Here is a 24,439-nt window from a genome sequence, read left to right as displayed (position 1 = left end):
CTATTGTTCAGACGGGAGTCAGCATTTCCTCCGCAAGATCTGTTACGATGGGAGTGCCACAAGGTTCCATCTTGAGTCCTACACTCTTTAATCTGTACATGACTCCATTAGCCCCAGTGATCAGAAATTATGGATTTGATGTAATATCGTATGCTGACGACACTCAAATCATAATTACACTGGGTCCTGATCTGATCGAAACCAAGGCACGCTTTAAAAACTGCATGTCCCACATTGATAGGTGGATGAAAAGTAACCATCTCTAATTGAACGGTACCAAATCAGACATTATGCTTTTTGGGAAAGCGTCTGAACACTGGTCGCCCGACTGGTGGCCATCCGACCTTGACACCTGTCCTGCCCCTAAAGAGGTGGTCCGCAATCTAGGTTTTTACATGGACAATCAATTGTCCATCAAAGCCCAAATAAACCATATTGTCAGCACATGCTTCGGAATAATGCGTACGATGCGGAAAGTTTTCAAATGGATTCCCATGGAGGCTAGAAAACCAATGATTCAGGGACTTATTGCTAATCGAATGGACTATGGCAATGCGCTTTTGTTTTCCATAAATGAAAACTTATTAAATAAGCTGCAGATTCTAAAGAATACTGCGGCCAGAATGATCCTGAACCTGCCGCATACAACATCCTCCGCTCCATGTCTGAAAGCTTTACACTGGCTGCCGGTGAGAAAGCGAATTCTCTTTCAAGTCCTCTGCCTCACGCATAAACATCTGTATGGGAAAGGCCCACAATATTGGTCCAAAAAGCTTTGCTGGTATAAGCCTCAGAGGATACTTAGGTCCAGCACTGTGTCACTGCTCACCCCTTTCAGAGTATACACAACGAGACAAGGTGGCAGATCCTTTTCGTACCTTTCGCTGTCCTCCTGGAATAAAATGCCCATATACCTACGATCCATCCCTGTCCACAGCTGTTTTCGGAAGAACCTGAAGTCGTGGCTGTTTGATCAGTAATTCCTCCTTCTGTCTGACCAGAGTCGCTGCAAGCGCCATGAGACTCTTCGGAGTTATATGTTTTGCGCTATAAAAGTGCCTCTGACTTGACTTGACTTGTATTGGGTTGCATGAAACCTTGATAAATCTAGTCCACGTTTTGTAAATATGGGACACTTTTTTAGCTATCTAATTTGCTAATGAGGGACCTCTTTTATGTTGGTGCCCAGGCCTATTTTGTGTCCCATTCCCAAACTGGAAGTGATGGATTCTAAGCACCAGCATTGATTCTAGGTAAATGATGTGATTCTAGGCAGATCACTTGGGAGGGAAAGGACATTATGGTCTGACTTGGCAATGCAGATGTCGCCAGACAATTATGTGACTAACGCTAGAGGGGCTTTGACTCCGCCCACATGTTGGGAGCTAGGAGTGCATGTTTTGATTGGGCAGACATTGTGGGCTTCCGCAAAAAGAAGTGTTTGCCCTCCACATAGCTGTGATCATTTTTTTTTTTATCCAGCTGCCCGATCTTGAACTTTTAGGGGCACACACATGGCATTGTAAAGCTATTAAAATGTCTTAACTAACTAGAACAAGCATTGAAAATGCAATAGAACTTGTATTTACGGGAGTCCTATTGCATTTTCAATGGAAGTGCGGGCATCAAAGAAGGCACGAGCGGGAGGGGGTGGGGGGCTGGTTATGGTCCAAGAAGTTAGGGACTGCAGGAGGGAATGGGGAGAGGCAGGGGAACAAAACGTTTTTTTAAGTAAAGGGGCTGATAGCCTCGGAAGAATAAAAATGACGACATGGCAGTCAGGAGGCGGGACTAACAAACCAAAAACGAATCATAATGCAGAATTTATGATTGCAGCCAATCAAAAATATGGCCGGAAAGTGGGCGGAGCTTCCCCCACTATAGTGTATACTGCATGTCTCGCAATGCAAACAGTGCGTTGCACTGCAACGCTATGCGAGACCTAAAAACGTATGTTATTTTTCTCTGGCAGCATCGAAGATCTTAGTTGGACTGTCATTAACTTACATGGATGTTTAGGTCTGGCTTGAAAGATAAACTGTAATCAGAGCTTATAAGCTTAACCAATAGCATTCTACAGTTATTTGCTTCCACACAAATACATATCTATTCCCATGCTATTTACTTGTATGCTTCACGTTATCATACAACATTCCTTTAAAGCTAGACCTATTGGAATTACCAATGCTTGTTTTAAGTTTGGTGAGGGTCTTACTAGCACAGTGACTCCGCAGAGGTCATTGCTTCTTCCCGCCATATCCAGAGATCCATACCTACTTAGCGGAGATCACAGTGATGAAAGTGCAGCTGTTGGAACGCGCTGGTGCAGCGGATGCACTTACGTGTCAAATGTGCCACAATGTGTATCATCTCTCTCTGCATACTGTTTTGGTTTTCAACAAAAGAGGGGGTTGGTTGCTTTCTCCCTGCGTGTCAGGCGTTTGTTAGTTTTTCCTACCTAGCTTAGCCATGGGATGGGTGCACCAGGAGTTTAGCAGAGCAGGAGCCAGCAAAGTTATGGCACAGGCCCCACTACGCCAAATGACCCCCTTAATCTCCATGTGCCTCAGGTTGTAAATACATATATGAAATGTAATTGTAGAACTCACACATATGAACCTGAGGATATGCAGTGCTCCTTTCACACCGGTAGTGTTGGAGCTATTACAGCAGTCTCTCTTCTTACATGGAATTTGTTCTTGTTTCATGCAGACGTACGAGGCGCAGTTACAGGAGGTGAGAACCAACCCATTGAAAAAGACCCTTCATGTTGAGTTGTGAGAATTGTTGTGGGGTTATGTCGGCCTTGGTGAAGGAGTATAACATGGAGATACTGATCTAGCAAGAGAAGGTGCGGAGCAGGAAGGGTTATTAATGAATATGACAGTTTGTGTGCATGCTGGTTGTGTATCTGAATTCTATTAAACGAATGATATGAAAGTTAGGACCTCATTTAGAGGTCTACGGACCAATCGCCATGTGGTAGGTGTGGCAGAAGCACTGTGTCCGACCAATTCATCATTTATTTTATATTCCTAAGAAAAACTGTCAAATATGGGGTATGACTTTTTAAAACAAGAATAAATATACCTGAGATGTCAGGATTTTTTCCCAGCCTGTGTCAGTCATTTCATTGACTGGTACCATCATGGTGCCCATAGTAGTCCAGGTGAAATGGCTTAAGGTAATGACACCAGAGGGGCCACTAGGTATAGGGTGGCCTCTCCGTAGCATTTCTTGCAACGGATGGGCAGACGAGAGAGTGTTTCCAATGAGCGGGACATTTGAAGCTCTGCCATAAAAGCCTCAGCAGTTCCACTACATCTATATGAAGCGGGGGAACATAGAGTTGGCAGGACAGGACATCCTCCAACTTTTGGTAGATGCTCCGTTACCCGTCATCTCTAAATGAGCTCCTTCGTGAAATTGTATTGAAGCCTGTTGGTGAGGAATGAGTGAGCAGAAATTAGTGAGTTTTTATTGAATGGTCTACTGCTTGTGATGCAGAAAGGAATAAAATACTTCATAGGTTTGGTGGAAGGGGAACGAGCAAGGCTCTCCTTAAGAGTCCTGAGGCCAGTGATGTGACAAGCAATGAGGAGACTTTGAGAAGATATTTAAGTAAATGGGGTCACTTACTGGGCTTGTCCGATGGCCTTTTGAGGTGCATGCGATAAGTACTGAACGTCCCCTGAAATGCAAGGAACTAGTGATGACTAGTTTTAGAGAGCGCAGGATTTAAATGTTCTTCATGAATGCTTATCTTTTTAGTGTAATCTTTTTTCATTAGCAATTAACTCTCTCTGTCCATTCAGAAACAGGAAACACTGCAAGTTGCCCACAATACTCTTTTGGCCCAGGTTGAGGATCTCAGTGCCCAGCTCAAATCTGAGCAGATGAAGGTGGTGGCCCTTGATGGGCAGCTGGAGAGCATGTCCACCCTGCGGCGCTCACTGGAGGAGGTACATTTTCACAGGTGCATGAGTATTCTAGAATAACTGTGCCTGAGATGTGCACTGTGAAGCATAATGTTTATCTTTCTCAGCTTCAGGGGCAAGCCAGTGACTTGGAGAAGGAAAGAGACCTCTTAAAGGACAATTATGACACCCTGTTGAAAAGGTGAGAGGTGGCCCCATTCCATGCTCAGTGTCTTTTTGTGTATTTGAGTAAGTTGCTACTTGGATACCTTTCATTTAATTCTTGAAGGAAGAGATGCAGTTCTGAAGGAGCTGGGTAGCCGAGCATAGAGAAAACAGGCAGATACTGTGAATGAACCATGGCTATCAGGTGACATGGGCTTGACTTGTGATATTGAGTGATGGGGCATTAACTGGGCACTTAGAGTTATTGAAACTTTGAGAGGTGTCACTTTCTAACCAAAGTGAATATGATATAGAAAATCCAACTACGTGTGTGGCTACACCTCAGATTTGACTCTCACCTTCTACAATGGTTTAGATGAACTCAACATGTGGTACTCCAGGGAGGTTTATTTCCTGGATGAAAATGGATTATTCAAAGCACCATAGCAAATTTAGTCAAGGGAAAGGTAAAATCCCACTTCCTGTTTGACTTAAACTCAACTCTATCTTACTTTGAGTTTGTTAATTCCAGTCTCCTTTTGGTACAGAAGTGAACTGGTCATGTCCACAAGACCTTGCTCTGAACTCTCATCTTTTTGAAGCAAAATGGCAGGTGACTGGCTTCTCCTCCCAATAAGCAGTGCTGTCTCTGATCTGCAACTAAGAGAAAAACGTAATCCCTCTCCATCTTAGTGCCCTTGGTATGATACAGCGCACATCCAATGTATGGGGTCTGTAATACACCTTCTCCCACACAGGTCTTTGCACAATTTACCCTCATTCCTCAGAGCTACAAAGGGTCGAGAGCTCAGAGACCTTTCTTGTTCTTGTAAAGACGTTTGTGGTGATTTGGAACACATGTTTTTCAAATGCAAATATCTCATTCCCTTCTGGGAGACAATGACGAACCCATTGAACCGCATCTTCAAAACTAACCAATGCCTAGACTTCCCTACCACAATCTTGGGCCCCCAGGCACCTTCTCCAGCTCTGAATATAGGTGAATCAGAGTTTGCCTTACTAGATCGCCTATTGATTATCGCACTAAAAGTAATTGTATTGAACTGAAAATCATGTCTTTTAGTCTCTTACCACACTTGGTGGGCCTGGGCAACTTACTCATGAAACTCTCACTGCTCCCAATACAATTCACCTGGACATCCCACCATCTTGAAGAAACCATCAGGAACTTTGTATTATTCCTCCAAAAGCCTCATTCAACTGCCTATTCTGTGAGACCAGTGGGATGCCCATACTTTCTCTAAATCTTCAAGTTCTTTTATATTTCCCCCTTCCTCCTTCTCCCCCCTTCTCTCTTCTTAGTCGTTGTCTTTCATGGTACATCATTTAACCTTCCATTCTCTAATAATATTCCAAATTACACTGAATAGCCCTTATTTATTTTCTGATTATATCTTCAAATACCACACAGTCTCTCTCTATTAGAATGTTTCTCTCTTTTCGAATATATAGCATTGATATATTATCATTCTCCTAATCTAGTTGTTCATTGAGTTAATACTGGTCAATGACAACTCTATGGTTAACAGACATTACTTGTCCATGCTCTCCGTCTACCTACTTTAATGTACTTGTAGAATCTTGTTTTTTCTCTGTTGTCTAGTTCTAGTAATATTTTCTCTTTTCTATTTCAAATCTATCAATACAAATATATATATATTTTTTAATTCAATATAAAAATCATGCATAATCAGTTTCCCCCCAAAAAATTGTTGAGAGCTCAGCTTAAGGTCTCAAGATTCCTTAAGACACTTTGGCCATTGTCACAACATTGATTTCTTTTTTAGCTAAACAAGTCTAGAGGGAAGCATCAAAGTACAGGCCCATGGAGAATCTGAAAAGCAAACTGTCTGGGTGACAGATAATAGAGTAGGGAAATTACCAATAACCCACCCTCACTTCATCTGCTAATGTTACTGGGCCCGAGTCTCTTGTTCGTCGACTGGTAGTGGAGCGGGAAGAGATAGCTAGACCCAGAGGAGACTAATGACTGGTGTTGGTATCACTGGATGCTGTGCTTGCTTTCACATGGAATGCATGTTATGAGAAGTGAATCTTTGCCTGGAAGAGGTTCACTCTGAAGAACTCTGGCCTTGATTCACTGACCTGTCTCCCGCTTCTCCATTCTAATCCACCCCTCCCTTCCCTAGTGCTCTGACTTTGGAAAATCAACATTGTTGGAAGTCTATGGAAGAACAGCTGCGGCAGGAAATCTTATGTCTGGAAGAAAAGCTGAAAGCAGAGATGTCAGCCAAGAGGGAGCTGCAGGAGACACTGGAGAGAGAAGGAGGTGCGGATATGTCTTACCTTTCCTACTTACATGGCTGCATTGGTGCAATTTGGGGAAATCAAGATTGCATGGGCAGAAAGGGCCAGACTCCTGGCTGGCCTTAGGAGGGGGTACTCTACAGGGAACAAATAAAGCCAGCAGATGCTAAGAAGCCGAAGAAGCTAACATTGTGTTGTGGTATATCTGTGAAGTGTGATAAAGGCCTAATTGTGAAGTTATCATTGTATGTTTCTATCCCTCCCAATATCTACTTTGAGTATGATTGTCTGTATGTTGATCTATGTAGTCAGAGGCCCATGTGTCTGACATATCTCTGACCCCAAATGTCCATTTGTCTACCTCCCTGTCCATTTCCCATCTACCGCTCATCTATGTGTCATACATTTTTTCTGTCTATTTTCTTGTGTTCAAATGTTTGCGTCCCTATCTGTTTGTCTTCCAAGTCAGACCCCAGACTACAGAAACACATAGACTTGAAAGAATTTCTAACCCTACACAACAGATTTCTGCCCACTCTGTTTCACTTTGTTTTCTTCACCTTTTTCTATAACTTTCCACTCGCAACTGACCATTGACCCCTTATTAATGTATCTGTTTCTCTGTATAAGTATCTGCTTCTCATCAATGCGCATAGTTCTTTGTGACTATGTTTGCTTCTTCCTCTGTGCATCTGTCTTCATGTCGGTTGCTCGACCCTTCTGTTAATCATTCCATCTAAGGCCAACATTAAGGAGGCTCGGGGACACAGGAAATGGCGTCATTTGAAGATCGGGCCCCAGTGGTACATTAGGGCAGAAACAACCTTCATCCAATGAGTGCTTTGTCTACCATATAGCAAGTGACAAGAACAACAGATAGGGTTATCCAAGAGTCTGCCAAGGAACACCTTTCCTTTTCAGGTCGCAATGAGGAACTCAAGAAAGAAGTCCGCTGGATGCAGCTGCAACTCCTAGAGCAGAAACAGGAAGCTCTCCTGCTACAAGGGAAGGTGCATGCCATCTTGTCATCTTCATCCACAGACTGCTGGCCGTCCGAACCAAGACGCACCCCAAACCCACCACAGGTAGGCAGCAGACCAGCGTCAAGACTTCTCGTGTGAAATTCATCTGTGCGTAGCCTGCATTGTACATGTTTATGGAATCCACTGAGTGGTTTCCCAGTTGTACAGACGTTTGAATTGCAACTTGAATGTCGATGCAAGTTGACAGGCCTGGATGTTGACTTCTCCTAGGTCAGGCCAGCTGTGAAGCATCGCCAGTCCCAGCCACCATCAAGGGGACGAGGTTTGCACGGCAGATGCTTGCTTATTAGTCTGTGGTTTAGTGAGTTGAACCTCTCTGTTAGCTCATACATCAAGATACTTGCTATTAGCCTGAGATTAGTGGCAGAAGCAGTTCATGAACCCTAGAGATAAAGGTACCTGATGTTAAGAACAGGAGCTGCCCTTTTAATTTCTGGTTAGTGCCTTCTGTTTCAGATGAGCCTGAGATGAGTGGCAGAAGCAGTTCATGAACCCTAGAGATAAAGGTACCTGATGTTAAGAACAGGAGCTGCCCTTTTAATTTCTGTTTAGTTCCTTCTGTTTCAGATGAGCCTGAGATGAGTGGCAGAAGCAGTTCATGAACCCTAGAGATAAAGGTACCTGATCTTAAGAACAGGAGCTGCCCTTTTAATTTCTGGTTAGTGCCTTCTGTTTCAGATGAGCCTGAGATGAGTGGCAGAAGCAGTTCATGAACCCTAGAGATAAAGGTACCTGATGTAAAGAACAGGATCTGCCCTTTTAATTTCTGGTTAGTGCCTTCTGTTTCAGATGAGCCTGAGATGAGTGGCAGAAGCAGTTCATGAACCCTAGAGATAAAGGTACCTGATGTTAAGAACGGGAGCTGCCCTTTTAATTTCTGGTTAGTTCCTTCTGTTTCAGATGAGCCTGAGATGAGTGGCAGAAGCAGTTCATGCACCCTAGAGATAAAGGTACCTGATGTTAAGAACAGGAGCTGGCCTTTTAATTTCTGGTTAGTTCCTTCTGTTTCAGATGAGCCTGAGATGAGTGGCAGAAGCAGTTCATGAACCCTAGAGATAAAGGTACCCGAGGTTAAGAACAGGAGCTGCCCTTTTAATTTCTGGTTAGTTCTTTCTGTTTCAGATGAGCCTGAGATGAGTGGCAGAAGCAGTTCATGAACCCTAGAGATAAAGGTACCTGATGTTAAGAACAGGAGCTGCCCTTTTAATTTCTGGTTAGTGCCTTCTGTTTCAGATGAGCCTGAGATGAGTGGCAGAAGCAGTTCATGAACCCTAGAGATAAAGGTACCTGATGTTAAGGACAGGAGCTGCCCTTTTAATTTCTGGTTAGTGCCTTCTGTTTCAGATGAGCCTGAGATGAGTGGCAGAAGCAGTTCATGAACCCTAGAGATAAAGGTACCTGATGTTAAGGACAGGAGCTGCCCTTTTAATTTCTGGTTAGTGCCTTCTGTTTCAGATGAGCCTGAGATGAGTGGCAGAACCAGTTCATGAACCCTGGAGATAAAGGTACCTGATGTTAAGAACAGGAGCTGCCCTTTTAATTTCTGGTTAGTGCCTTCTGTTTCAGATGAGCCTGAGATGAGTGGCAGAAGCAGTTCATGAACCCTAGAGATAAAGGTACCTGATGTTAAGAACAGGAGCTGCCCTTTTAATTTCTGGTTAGTTCCTTCTGTTTCAGATGAGCCTGAGATGAGTGGCAGAAGCAGTTCATGAACCCTAGAGATAAAGGTACCTGATGTTAAGAACAGGAGCTGCCCTTTTAATTTCTGTTTAGTTCCTTCTGTTTCAGATGAGCCTGAGAGGAGTAGCAGAAGCAGTTCGTGAACCCTAGAGATAAAGGTACCTGATGTTAAGAACGGGAGCTGCCCTTTTAATTTCTGGTTAGTTCCTTCTGTTTCCGATGAGCCTGAGATGAGTGGCAGAAGCAGTTCATGAACCCTAGAGATAAAGGTACCTGATGTTAAGGACAGGAGCTGCCCTTTTAATTTCTGGTTAGTGCCTTCTGTTTCAGATGAGCCTGAGATGAGTGGCAGAAGCAGTTCATGAACCCTAGAGATAAAGGTACCTGATGTTAAGAACAGGAGCTGCCCTTTTAATTTCTGGTTAGTTCCTTCTGTTTCAGATGAGCCTGAGATGAGTGGCAGAAGCAGTTCATGAACCCTAGTGATAAAGGTAGCTGATGTTAAGAACAGGAGCTGCCCTTTTAATTTCTGGTTAGTGCCTTCTGTTTCAGATGAGCCTGAGATGAGTGGCAGAAGCAGTTCATGAACCCTAGAGATAAAGGTACCTGATGTTAAGAACAGGAGCTGCCCTTTTAATTTCTGGTTAGTTCCTTCTGTTTCAGATGAGCCTGAGATGAGTGGCAGAAGCAGTTCATGAACCCTGGAGATAAAGGTACCTGATGTTAAGAACAGGAGCTGCCCTTTTAATTTCTGGTTAGTTCCTTCTGTTTCAGATGAGCCTGAGATGAGTGGCAGAAGCAGTTCATGAACCCTAGAGATAAAGGTACCTGATGTTAAGAACAGGAGCTGCCCTTTTAATTTCTGGTTAGTTCCTTTTGTTTCAGATGAGCCTGAGATGAGTGGCAGAAGCAGTTCATGAACCCTAGATATAAAGGTACCTGATGTTAAGAACAGGAGCTGCCCTTTTAATTTCTGGTTAGTTCCTTCTGTTTCAGATGAGCCTGAGATGAGTGGCAGAAGCAGTTCATGAACCCTAGATATAAAGGTACCTGATGTTAAGAACAGGAGCTGCCCTTTTAATTTCTGGTTAGTTCCTTCTGTTTCAGATGAGCCTGAGATGAGTGGCAGAAGCAGTTCATGAACCCTAGAGATAAAGGTACCTGATGTTAAGAACAGGAGCTGCCCTTTTAATTTCTGGTTAGTGCCTTCTGTTTCAGATGAGCCTGAGATGAGTGGCAGAAGCAGTTCATGAACCCTTGAGATAAAGGTACCTGATGTTAAGAACGGGGAACAACCTTTACAATGCAACTTTTACAACGCACTACACTTACAACGCATTTTTTACAACGCAAAATCCATTACAATGCACTACACTTACAACGCATGACACTACAACGCATTTTTAAAACTACCTTTACAACGCATTCCATTACAACGCCTACCATTACAACGCATAATATTACACTACACTATCCAACACTTACCCTACTGTTGCACCCCCTGGAGATAGAATAGTAATTTTTACCCCTATACTATCCAACACTTACCCTACTGTTGCACCCCCTGGAGTTAGAATAGTAATTTTTACCCCTATACTATCCAACACTTACTCTACTGTTGCACCCCCTGGAGTTAGAATAGTAATTTTTACCCCTATACTATCCAACACTTACCCTACTGTTGCACCCCCTGGAGTTAGAATAGTAATTTTTACCCCTATACTATCCAACACTTACCCTACTGTTGCACCCCCTGGAGTTAGAATAGTAATTTTTACCCCTATACTATCCAACACTTACCCTACTGTTGCACCCCCTGGAGTTAGAATAGTAATTTTTACCCCTATACTATCCAACACTTACCCTACTGTTGCACCCCCTGGAGTTAGAATAGTAATTTTTACCCCTATACTATCCAACACTTACCCTACTGTTGCACCCCCTGGAGTTAGAATAGTAATTTTTACCCCTATACTATCCAACACTTACCCTACTGTTGCACCCCCTGGAGTTAGAATAGTAATTTTTACCCCTATACTATCCAACACTTACCCTACTGTTGCACCCCCTGGAGTTAGAATAGTAATTTTTACCCCTATACTATCCAACACTTACCCTACTGTTGCACCCCCTGGAGTTAGAATAGCAATTTTTCCCCTATACTATCCAACACTTACCCTACTGTTGCACCCCCTGGAGTTAGAATAGCAATTTTTACCCCTATTCTATCCAACACTTACCCTACTGTTGCACCCCCTGGAGTTAGAATAGCAATTTTTACCCCTATACTATCCAACACTTACCCTAGTGTTGCACTCCCTGGAGTTACAATAGTAATTTTTACCCCTATATTATCCAACACTTACCCTACCGTTGCACCCCCTGGAGTTAGAAAAGTAATTTTTACCCATAGACTATCTAATACTTACCTTAAATGCAATTTAATATTATGCGTTGTAATGGTATGCGTTGTAAAGGTAGTTTTTAAAAATGCGTTGTAGTGTCATGCGTTGTAAGTGTAGTGCGTTGTAATGGATTTAGGTTGTAAAAAATGCGTTGTAAGTGCATGCGTTGTAAAAGTGTGCATTGTAACGTCATACATCCGTTAAGAACAGGAGCTGCCCTTTTAATTTCTGGTTAGTTCCTTCTGTTTCAGATGAGCCGGAGATGAGTGGCAGAAGCAGTTCATGAACCCTAGATATAAAGGTACCTGATGTTAAGAACAGGAGCTGCCCTTTTAATTTCTGGTTAGTTCCTTCTGTTTCAGATGAGCCTGAGATGAGTGGCAGAAGCAGTTCATGAACCCTAGATATAAAGGTACCTGATGTTAAGAACTGGAGCTGCCCTTTTAATTTCTGGTTAGTGCCTTCTGTTTCAGATGAGCCTGAGATGAGTGGCAGAAGCAGTTCATGAACCCTAGAGATAAAGGTACCTGATGTTAAGAACAGGAGCTGCCCTTTTAATTTCTGGTTAGTGCCTTCTGTTTCAGATGAGCCTGAGATGAGTGGCAGAAGCAGTTCATGAACCCTAGAGATAAAGGTACCTGATGTTAAGAACGGGGAACAACCTTTACAATGCAACTTTTACAACGCACTACACTTACAACGCATTTTTTACAACGCAAAATCCATTACAATGCACTACACTTACAACGCATGACACTACAACGCATTTTTAAAACTACCTTTACAACGCATTCCATTACAACGCCTACCATTACAACGCATAATATTACACTACACTATCCAACACTTACCCTACTGTTGCACCCCCTGGAGATAGAATAGTAATTTTTACCCCTATACTATCCAACACTTACCCTACTGTTGCACCCCCTGGAGTTAGAATAGTAATTTTTACCCCTATACTATCCAACACTTACTCTACTGTTGCACCCCCTGGAGTTAGAATAGTAATTTTTACCCCTATACTATCCAACACTTACCCTACTGTTGCACCCCCTGGAGTTAGAATAGTAATTTTTACCCCTATACTATCCAACACTTACCCTACTGTTGCACCCCCTGGAGTTAGAATAGTAATTTTTACCCCTATACTATCCAACACTTACCCTACCGTTGCACCCCCTGGAGTTAGAATAGTAATTTTTACCCCTATACTATCCAACACTTACCCTACTGTTGCACCCCCTGGAGTTAGAATAGTAATTTTTACCCCTATACTATCCAACACTTACCCTACTGTTGCACCCCCTGGAGTTAGAATAGTAATTTTTACCCCTATACTATCCAACACTTACCCTACTGTTGCACCCCCTGGAGTTAGAATAGTAATTTTTACCCCTATACTATCCAACACTTACCCTACTGTTGCACCCCCTGGAGTTAGAATAGTAATTTTTACCCCTATACTATCCAACACTTACCCTACTGTTGCACCCCCTGGAGTTAGAATAGCAATTTTTCCCCTATACTATCCAACACTTACCCTACTGTTGCACCCCCTGGAGTTAGAATAGCAATTTTTACCCCTATTCTATCCAACACTTACCCTACTGTTGCACCCCCTGGAGTTAGAATAGCAATTTTTACCCCTATACTATCCAACACTTACCCTACTGTTGCACTCCCTGGAGTTACAATAGTAATTTTTACCCCTATATTATCCAACACTTACCCTACCGTTGCACCCCCTGGAGTTAGAAAAGTAATTTTTACCCATAGACTATCTAATACTTACCTTAAATGCAATTTAATATTATGCGTTGTAATGGTATGCGTTGTAAAGGTAGTTTTTAAAAATGCGTTGTAGTGTCATGCGTTGTAAGTGTAGTGCGTTGTAATGGATTTAGGTTGTAAAAAATGCGTTGTAAGTGCATGCGTTGTAAAAGTGTGCATTGTAACGTCATACATCCGTTAAGAACAGGAGCTGCCCTTTTAATTTCTGGTTAGTTCCTTCTGTTTCAGATGAGCCGGAGATGAGTGGCAGAAGCAGTTCATGAACCCTAGATATAAAGGTACCTGATGTTAAGAACAGGAGCTGCCCTTTTAATTTCTGGTTAGTTCCTTCTGTTTCAGATGAGCCTGAGATGAGTGGCAGAAGCAGTTCATGAACCCTAGATATAAAGGTACCTGATGTTAAGAACTGGAGCTGCCCTTTTAATTTCTGGTTAGTGCCTTCTGTTTCAGATGAGCCTGAGATGAGTGGCAGAAGCAGTTCATGAACCCTAGAGATAAAGGTACCTGATGTTAAGGACAGGAGCTGCCCTTTTAATTTCTGGTTAGTTCCTTCTGTTTCAGATGAGCCTGAGATGAGTGGCAGAAGCAGTTCATGAACCCTAGATATAAAGGTACCTGATGTTAAGAACGGGAGCTGCCCTTTTAATTTCTGGTTAGTGCCTTCTGTTTCAGATGAGCCTGAGATGAGTTACAGAAGCAGTTCATGAACCCTAGAGATAAAGGTACCTGATGTTAAGGACAGGAGCTGCCCTTTTAATTTCTGGTTAGTTCCTTCTGTTTCAGATGAGCCTGAGATGAGTGGCAGAAGCAGTTCATGAACCCTAGAGATAAAGGTACCTGATGTTAAGAGCGGGAGCTGCCCTTTTAATTTCTGGTTAGTTCCTTCTGTTTCCGATGAGCCTGAGATGAGTGGCAGAAGCAGTTCATGAACCCTAGAGATAAAGGTACCTGATGTTAAGAACAGGAGCTGCCCTTTTAATTTCTGTTTAGTTCCTTCTGTTTCAGATGAGCCTGAGATGAGTGGCAGAAGCAGTTCATGAACCCTAGAGATAAAGGTACCTGATCTTAAGAACAGGAGCTGCCCTTTTAATTTCTGGTTAGTGCCTTCTGTTTCAGATGAGCCTGAGATGAGTGGCAGAAGCAGTTCATGAACCCTAGAGATAAAGGTACCTGATGTTAAGAACAGGAGCTGCCCTTTTAATTTCTGGTTAGTGCCTTCTGTTTCAGATGAGCCTGAGATGAGTGGCAGAAGCAGTTCATGAACCCTAGAGATAAAGGTACCTGATGTTAAGAACGGGGAACAACCTTTACAATGCAACTTTTACAACGCACTACACTTACAACGCATTTTTTACAACGCAAAATCCATTACAATGCACTACACTTACAACGGATGACACTACAACGCATTTTTAAAACTACCTTTACAACGCATTCCATTACAACGCCTACCATTACAACGCATAATATTACACTACACTATCCAACACTTACCCTACTGTTGCACCCCCTGGAGATAGAATAGTAATTTTTACCCCTATACTATCCAACACTTACCCTACTGTTGCACCCCCTGGAGTTAGAATAGTAATTTTTACCCCTATACTATCCAACACTTACTCTACTGTTGCACCCCCTGGAGTTAGAATAGTAATTTTTACCCCTATACTATCCAACACTTACCCTACTGTTGCACCCCCTGGAGTTAGAATAGTAATTTTTACCCCTATACTATCCAACACTTACCCTACTGTTGCACCCCCTGGAGTTAGAATAGTAATTTTTACCCCTATACTATCCAACACTTACCCTACTGTTGCACCCCCTGGAGTTAGAATAGTAATTTTTACCCCTATACTATCCAACACTTACCCTACTGTTGCACCCCCTGGAGTTAGAATAGTAATTTTTACCCCTATACTATCCAACACTTACCCTACTGTTGCACCCCCTGGAGTTAGAATAGTAATTTTTACCCCTATACTATCCAACACTTACCCTACTGTTGCACCCCCTGGAGTTAGAATAGTAATTTTTACCCCTATACTATCCAACACTTACCCTACTGTTGCACCCCCTGGAGTTAGAATAGCAATTTTTCCCCTATACTATCCAACACTTACCCTACTGTTGCACCCCCTGGAGTTAGAATAGCAATTTTTACCCCTATTCTATCCAACACTTACCCTACTGTTGCACCCCCTGGAGTTAGAATAGCAATTTTTACCCCTATACTATCCAACACTTACCCTACTGTTGCACTCCCTGGAGTTACAATAGTAATTTTTACCCCTATATTATCCAACACTTACCCTACCGTTGCACCCCCTGGAGTTAGAAAAGTAATTTTTACCCATAGACTATCTAATACTTACCTTAAATGCAATTTAATATTATGCGTTGTAATGGTATGCGTTGTAAAGGTAGTTTTTAAAAATGCGTTGTAGTGTCATGCGTTGTAAGTGTAGTGCGTTGTAATGGATTTAGGTTGTAAAAAATGCGTTGTAAGTGCATGCGTTGTAAAAGTGTGCATTGTAACGTCATACATCCGTTAAGAACAGGAGCTGCCCTTTTAATTTCTGGTTAGTTCCTTCTGTTTCAGATGAGCCGGAGATGAGTGGCAGAAGCAGTTCATGAACCCTAGATATAAAGGTACCTGATGTTAAGAACAGGAGCTGCCCTTTTAATTTCTGGTTAGTTCCTTCTGTTTCAGATGAGCCTGAGATGAGTGGCAGAAGCAGTTCATGAACCCTAGATATAAAGGTACCTGATGTTAAGAACTGGAGCTGCCCTTTTAATTTCTGGTTAGTGCCTTCTGTTTCAGATGAGCCTGAGATGAGTGGCAGAAGCAGTTCATGAACCCTAGAGATAAAGGTACCTGATGTTAAGGACAGGAGCTGCCCTTTTAATTTCTGGTTAGTTCCTTCTGTTTCAGATGAGCCTGAGATGAGTGGCAGAAGCAGTTCATGAACCCTAGATATAAAGGTACCTGATGTTAAGAACGGGAGCTGCCCTTTTAATTTCTGGTTAGTGCCTTCTGTTTCAGATGAGCCTGAGATGAGTTACAGAAGCAGTTCATGAACCCTAGAGATAAAGGTACCTGATGTTAAGGACAGGAGCTGCCCTTTTAATTTCTGGTTAGTTCCTTCTGTTTCAGATGAGCCTGAGATGAGTGGCAGAAGCAGTTCATGAACCCTAGAGATAAAGGTACCTGATGTTAAGAGCGGGAGCTGCCCTTTTAATTTCTGGTTAGTTCCTTCTGTTTCCGATGAGCCTGAGATGAGTGGCAGAAGCAGTTCATGAACCCTAGAGATAAAGGTACCTGATGTTAAGAACAGGAGCTGCCCTTTTAATTTCTGGTTAGTTCCTTCTGTTTCAGATGAGCCTGAGATGAGTGGCAGAAGCAGTTCATGAACCCTAGAGATAAAGGTACCTGATGTTAAGAACAGGAGCTGCCCTTTTAATTTCTGGTTAGTGCCTTCTGTTTCTGATGAGCCTGAGATGAGTGGCAGAAGCAGTTCATGAACCCTAGAGATAAAGGTACCTGATGTTAAGGACAGGAGCTGCCCTTTTAATTTCTGGTTAGTTCCTTCTGTTTCAGATGAGCCTGAGATGAGTGGCAGAAGCAGTTCATGAACCCTAGATATAAAGGTACCCGATGTTAAGAACGGGAGCTGCCCTTTTAATTTCTGGTTAGTGCCTTCTGTTTCAGATGAGCCTGAGATGAGTGGCAGAAGCAGTTCATGAACCCTAGAGATAAAGGTACCTGATGTTAAGGACAGGAGCTGCCCTTTTAATTTCTGGTTAGTTCCTTCTGTTTCAGATGAGCCTGAGATGAGTGGCAGAAGCAGTTCATGAACCCTAGAGATAAAGGTACCTGATGTTAAGAACGGGAGCTGCCCTTTTAATTTCTGGTTAGTTCCTTCTGTTTCCGATGAGCCTGAGATGAGTGGCAGAAGCAGTTCATGAACCCTAGAGATAAAGGTACCTGATGTTAAGAACAGGAGCTGCCCTTTTAATTTCTGGTTAGTTCCTTCTGTTTCAGATGAGCCTGAGATGAGTGGCAGAAGAGGTTCATGAACCCTAGAGATAAAGGTACCTGATGTAAAGAACAGGAGCTGCCCTTTTAATTTCTGGTTAGTGCCTTCTGTTTCAGATGAGCCTGAGATGAGTGGCAGAAGCAGTTCATGAACCCTTGAGATAAAGGTACCTGATGTTAAGAACGGGGAACAACCTTTACAATGCAACTTTTACAACGCACTACACTTACAACGCATTTTTTACAACGCAAAATCCATTACAATGCACTACACTTACAACGCATGACACTACAACGCATTTTTAAAACTACCTTTACAACGCATTCCATTACAACGCCTACCATTACAACGCATAATATTACACTATACTATCCAACACTTACCCTACTGTTGCACCCCCTGGAGATAGAATAGTAATTTTTACCCCTATACTATCCAACACTTACCCTACTGTTGCACCCCCTGGAGTTAGAATAGTAATTTTTACCCCTATACTATCCAACACTTACTCTACTGTTGCACCCCCTGGAGTTAGAATAGTAATTTTTACCCCTATACTATCCAACACTTACCCTACTGTTGCACCCCCTGGAGTTAGAATAGTAATTTTTACCCCTATACTATCCAACACTTACCCTACTGTTGCACCCCCTGGAGTTAGAATAGTAATTTTTACCCCTATACTATCCAACACTTACCCTACTGTTGCACCCCCTGGAGTTAGAATAGTAATTTTTACCCCTATACTATCCAACACTTACCCTACTGTTGCACCCCCTGGAGTTAGAATAGTAATTTTTACCCCTATACTATCCAACACTTACCCTACTGTTGCACCCCCTGGAGTTAGAATAGTAATTTTTACCCCTATACTATCCAACACTTACCCTACTGTTGCACCCCCTGGAGTTAGAATAGTAATTTTTACCCCTATACTATCCAACACTTACCCTACTGTTGCACCCCCTGGAGTTAGAATAGCAATTTTTCCCCTATACTATCCAACACTTACCCTACTGTTGCACCCCCTGGAGTTAGAATAGCAATTTTTACCCCTATTCTATCCAACACTTACCCTACTGTTGCACCCCCTGGAGTTAGAATAGTAATTTTTACCCCTATACTATCCAACACTTACCCTACTGTTGCACCCCCTGGAGTTAGAATAGCAATTTTTCCCCTATACTATCCAACACTTACCCTACTGTTGCACCCCCTGGAGTTAGAATAGCAATTTTTACCCCTATTCTATCCAACACTTACCCTACTGTTGCACCCCCTGGAGTTAGAATAGCAATTTTTACCCCTATACTATCCAACACTTACCCTACTGTTGCACTCCCTGGAGTTACAATAGTAATTTTTACCCCTATATTATCCAACACTTACCCTACCGTTGCACCCCCTGGAGTTAGAAAAGTAATTTTTACCCATAGACTATCTAATACTTACCTTAAATGCAATTTAATATTATGCGTTGTAATGGTATGCGTTGTAAAGGTAGTTTTTAAAAATGCGTTGTAGTGTCATGCGTTGTAAGTGTAGTGCGTTGTAATGGATTTAGGTTGTAAAAAATGCGTTGTAAGTGCATGCGTTGTAAAAGTGTGCATTGTAACGTCATACATCCGTTAAGAACAGGAGCTGCCCTTTTAATTTCTGGTTAGTTCCTTCTGTTTCAGATGAGCCGGAGATGAGTGGCAGAAGCAGTTCATGAACCCTAGATATAAAGGTACCTGATGTTAAGAACAGGAGCTGCCCTTTTAATTTCTGGTTAGTTCCTTCTGTTTCAGATGAGCCTGAGATGAGTGGCAGAAGCAGTTCATGAACCCTAGATATAAAGGTACCTGATGTTAAGAACTGGAGCTGCCCTTTTAATTTCTGGTTAGTGCCTTCTGTTTCAGATGAGCCTGAGATGAGTGGCAGAAGCAGTTCATGAACCCTAGAGATAAAGGTACCTGATGTTAAGGACAGGAGCTGCCCTTTTAATTTCTGGTTAGTTCCTTCTGTTTCAGATGAGCCTGAGATGAGTGCAGAAGCAGTTCATGAACCCTAGATATAAAGGTACCTGATGTTAAGAACGGGAGCTGCCCTTTTAATTTCTGGTTAGTGCCTTCTGTTTCAGATGAGCCTGAGATGAGTTACAGAAGCAGTTCATGAACCCTAGAGATAAAGGTACCTGATGTTAAGGACAGGAGCTGCCCTTTTAATTTCTGGTTAGTTCCTTCTGTTTCAGATGAGCCTGAGATGAGTGGCAGAAGCAGTTCATGAACCCTAGAGATAAAGGTACCTGATGTTAAGAGCGGGAGCTGCCCTTTTAATTTCTGGTTAGTTCCTTCTGTTTCCGATGAGCCTGAGATGAGTGGCAGAAGCAGTTCATGAACCCTAGAGATAAAGGTACCTGATGTTAAGAACAGGAGCTGCCCTTTTAATTTCTGGTTAGTGCCTTCTGTTTCAGATGAGCCTGAGATGAGTGGCAGAAGCAGTTCATGAACCCTAGAGATAAAGGTACCTGATGTTAAGAACAGGAGCTGCCCTTTTAATTTCTGTTTAGTTCCTTCTGTTTCAGATGAGCCTGAGATGAGTGGCAGAAGCAGTTCATGAACCCTAGAGATAAAGGTACCTGATCTTAAGAACAGGAGCTGCCCTTTTAATTTCTGGTTAGTGCCTTCTGTTTCAGATGAGCCTGAGATGAGTGGCAGAAGCAGTTCATGAACCCTAGAGATAAAGGTACCTGATGTAAAGAACAGGATCTGCCCTTTTAATTTCTGGTTAGTGCCTTCTGTTTCAGATGAGCCTGAGATGAGTGGCAGAAGCAGTTCATGAACCCTAGAGATAAAGGTACCTGATGTTAAGAACGGGAGCTGCCCTTTTAATTTCTGGTTAGTTCCTTCTGTTTCAGATGAGCCTGAGATGAGTGGCAGAAGCAGTTCATGCACCCTAGAGATAAAGGTACCTGATGTTAAGAACAGGAGCTGGCCTTTTAATTTCTGGTTAGTTCCTTCTGTTTCAGATGAGCCTGAGATGAGTGGCAGAAGCAGTTCATGAACCCTAGAGATAAAGGTACCCGAGGTTAAGAACAGGAGCTGCCCTTTTAATTTCTGGTTAGTTCTTTCTGTTTCAGATGAGCCTGAGATGAGTGGCAGAAGCAGTTCATGAACCCTAGAGATAAAGGTACCTGATGTTAAGAACAGGAGCTGCCCTTTTAATTTCTGGTTAGTGCCTTCTGTTTCAGATGAGCCTGAGATGAGTGGCAGAAGCAGTTCATGAACCCTAGAGATAAAGGTACCTGATGTTAAGGACAGGAGCTGCCCTTTTAATTTCTGGTTAGTGCCTTCTGTTTCAGATGAGCCTGAGATGAGTGGCAGAAGCAGTTCATGAACCCTAGAGATAAAGGTACCTGATGTTAAGGACAGGAGCTGCCCTTTTAATTTCTGGTTAGTTCCTTCTGTTTCAGATGAGCCTGAGATGAGTGGCAGAAGTAGTTCATGAACCCTAGAGATAAAGGTACCTGATGTTAAGAACAGGAGCTGCCTTTTTAATTTCTAGTTAGTGCCTTCTGTTTCAGATGAGCCTGAGGTGAGTGGCAGAACCAGTTCATGAACCCTGGAGATAAAGGTACCTGATGTTAAGAACAGGAGCTGCCCTTTTAATTTCTGGTTAGTGCCTTCTGTTTCAGATGAGCCTGAGATGAGTGGCAGAAGCAGTTCATGAACCCTAGAGATAAAGGTACCTGATGTTAAGAACAGGAGCTGCCCTTTTAATTTCTGGTTAGTTCCTTCTGTTTCAGATGAGCCTGAGATGAGTGGCAGAAGCAGTTCATGAACCCTAGAGATAAAGGTACCTGATGTTAAGAACAGGAGCTGCCCTTTTAATTTCTGTTTAGTTCCTTCTGTTTCAGATGAGCCTGAGAGGAGTAGCAGAAGCAGTTCGTGAACCCTAGAGATAAAGGTACCTGATGTTAAGAACGGGAGCTGCCCTTTTAATTTCTGGTTAGTTCCTTCTGTTTCCGATGAGCCTGAGATGAGTGGCAGAAGCAGTTCATGAACCCTAGAGATAAAGGTACCTGATGTTAAGGACAGGAGCTGCCCTTTTAATTTCTGGTTAGTGCCTTCTGTTTCAGATGAGCCTGAGATGAGTGGCAGAAGCAGTTCATGAACCCTAGAGATAAAGGTACCTGATGTTAAGAACAGGAGCTGCCCTTTTAATTTCTGGTTAGTTCCTTCTGTTTCAGATGAGCCTGAGATGAGTGGCAGAAGCAGTTCATGAACCCTAGTGATAAAGGTAGCTGATGTTAAGAACAGGAGCTGCCCTTTTAATTTCTGGTTAGTGCCTTCTGTTTCAGATGAGCCTGAGATGAGTGGCAGAAGCAGTTCATGAACCCTAGAGATAAAGGTACCTGATGTTAAGAACAGGAGCTGCCCTTTTAATTTCTGGTTAGTTCCTTCTGTTTCAGATGAGCCTGAGATGAGTGGCAGAAGCAGTTCATGAACCCTGGAGATAAAGGTACCTGATGTTAAGAACAGGAGCTGCCCTTTTAATTTCTGGTTAGTTCCTTCTGTTTCAGATGAGCCTGAGATGAGTGGCAGAAGCAGTTCATGAACCCTAGAGATAAAGGTACCTGATGTTAAGGACAGGAGCTGCCCTTTTAATTTCTGGTTAGTTCCTTTTGTTTCAGATGAGCCTGAGATGAGTGGCAGAAGCAGTTCATGAACCCTAGATATAAAGGTACCTGATGTTAAGAACAGGAGCTGCCCTTTTAATTTCTGGTTAGTTCCTTCTGTTTCAGATGAGCCTGAGATGAGTGGCAGAAGCAGTTCATGAACCCTAGATATAAAGGTACCTGATGTTAAGAACAGGAGCTGCCCTTTTAATTTCTGGTTAGTTCCTTCTGTTTCAGATGAGCCTGAGATGAGTGGCAGAAGCAGTTCATGAACCCTAGAGATAAAGGTACCTGATGTTAAGAACAGGAGCTGCCCTTTTAATTTCTGGTTAGTGCCTTCTGTTTCAGATGAGCCTGAGATGAGTGGCAGAAGCAGTTCATGAACCCTTGAGATAAAGGTACCTGATGTTAAGAACGGGGAACAACCTTTACAATGCAACTTTTACAACGCACTACACTTACAACGCATTTTTTACAACGCAAAATCCATTACAATGCACTACACTTACAACGCATGACACTACAACGCATTTTTAAAACTACCTTTACAACGCATTCCATTACAACGCCTACCATTACAACGCATAATATTACACTACACTATCCAACACTTACCCTACTGTTGCACCCCCTGGAGATAGAATAGTAATTTTTACCCCTATACTATCCAACACTTACCCTACTGTTGCACCCCCTGGAGTTAGAATAGTAATTTTTACCCCTATACTATCCAACACTTACTCTACTGTTGCACCCCCTGGAGTTAGAATAGTAATTTTTACCCCTATACTATCCAACACTTACCCTACTGTTGCACCCCCTGGAGTTAGAATAGTAATTTTTACCCCTATACTATCCAACACTTACCCTACTGTTGCACCCCCTGGAGTTAGAATAGTAATTTTTACCCCTATACTATCCAACACTTACCCTACTGTTGCACCCCCTGGAGTTAGAATAGTAATTTTTACCCCTATACTATCCAACACTTACCCTACTGTTGCACCCCCTGGAGTTAGAATAGTAATTTTTACCCCTATACTATCCAACACTTACCCTACTGTTGCACCCCCTGGAGTTAGAATAGTAATTTTTACCCCTATACTATCCAACACTTACCCTACTGTTGCACCCCCTGGAGTTAGAATAGTAATTTTTACCCCTATACTATCCAACACTTACCCTACTGTTGCACCCCCTGGAGTTAGAATAGTAATTTTTACCCCTATACTATCCAACACTTACCCTACTGTTGCACCCCCTGGAGTTAGAATAGCAATTTTTCCCCTATACTATCCAACACTTACCCTACTGTTGCACCCCCTGGAGTTAGAATAGCAATTTTTACCCCTATTCTATCCAACACTTACCCTACTGTTGCACCCCCTGGAGTTAGAATAGCAATTTTTACCCCTATACTATCCAACACTTACCCTACTGTTGCACTCCCTGGAGTTACAATAGTAATTTTTACCCCTATATTATCCAACACTTACCCTACCGTTGCACCCCCTGGAGTTAGAAAAGTAATTTTTACCCATAGACTATCTAATACTTACCTTAAATGCAATTTAATATTATGCGTTGTAATGGTATGCGTTGTAAAGGTAGTTTTTAAAAATGCGTTGTAGTGTCATGCGTTGTAAAAGTGTGCATTGTAACGTCATACATCCGTTAAGAACAGGAGCTGCCCTTTTAATTTCTGGTTAGTTCCTTCTGTTTCAGATGAGCCGGAGATGAGTGGCAGAAGCAGTTCATGAACCCTAGATATAAAGGTACCTGATGTTAAGAACAGGAGCTGCCCTTTTAATTTCTGGTTAGTTCCTTCTGTTTCAGATGAGCCTGAGATGAGTGGCAGAAGCAGTTCATGAACCCTAGATATAAAGGTACCTGATGTTAAGAACTGGAGCTGCCCTTTTAATTTCTGGTTAGTGCCTTCTGTTTCAGATGAGCCTGAGATGAGTGGCAGAAGCAGTTCATGAACCCTAGAGATAAAGGTACCTGATGTTAAGAACAGGAGCTGCCCTTTTAATTTCTGGTTAGTGCCTTCTGTTTCAGATGAGCCTGAGATGAGTGGCAGAAGCAGTTCATGAACCCTAGAGATAAAGGTACCTGATGTTAAGAACGGGGAACAACCTTTACAATGCAACTTTTACAACGCACTACACTTACAACGCATTTTTTACAACGCAAAATCCATTACAATGCACTACACTTACAACGCATGACACTACAACGCATTTTTAAAACTACCTTTACAACGCATTCCATTACAACGCCTACCATTACAACGCATAATATTACACTACACTATCCAACACTTACCCTACTGTTGCACCCCCTGGAGATAGAATAGTAATTTTTACCCCTATACTATCCAACACTTACCCTACTGTTGCACCCCCTGGAGTTAGAATAGTAATTTTTACCCCTATACTATCCAACA

At 42.5% G+C, this 24,439-nt stretch overlaps 1 protein-coding gene across 1 annotated transcript in view; it reads left to right on the top strand.

The window, feature by feature from the left end:
• LOC146830538 (X-linked retinitis pigmentosa GTPase regulator-interacting protein 1-like) overlaps positions 1–24,439 on the top strand; it is a 429,819-nt gene that overhangs the window by 203,282 nt on the left and 202,098 nt on the right. The window contains exons 9-12 of the mRNA XM_085604749.1: positions 3,816–3,962; positions 4,046–4,119; positions 6,254–6,393; positions 7,293–7,456. Coding sequence (XP_085460875.1) covers positions 3,816–3,962; positions 4,046–4,119; positions 6,254–6,393; positions 7,293–7,456 — 525 coding nt within the window. The remainder of the gene's footprint in view (positions 1–3,815; positions 3,963–4,045; positions 4,120–6,253; positions 6,394–7,292; positions 7,457–24,439) is intronic.

This window comes from Triturus cristatus, chromosome 5_1 (assembly GCF_964204655.1).
Source record: "Triturus cristatus chromosome 5_1, aTriCri1.1, whole genome shotgun sequence".
NCBI lineage: Eukaryota > Metazoa > Chordata > Amphibia > Caudata > Salamandridae > Triturus > Triturus cristatus.
The sequence above is the reverse complement of the archived record's forward strand: the minus strand, read 5'-3'. Positions and strand labels throughout refer to the sequence as shown.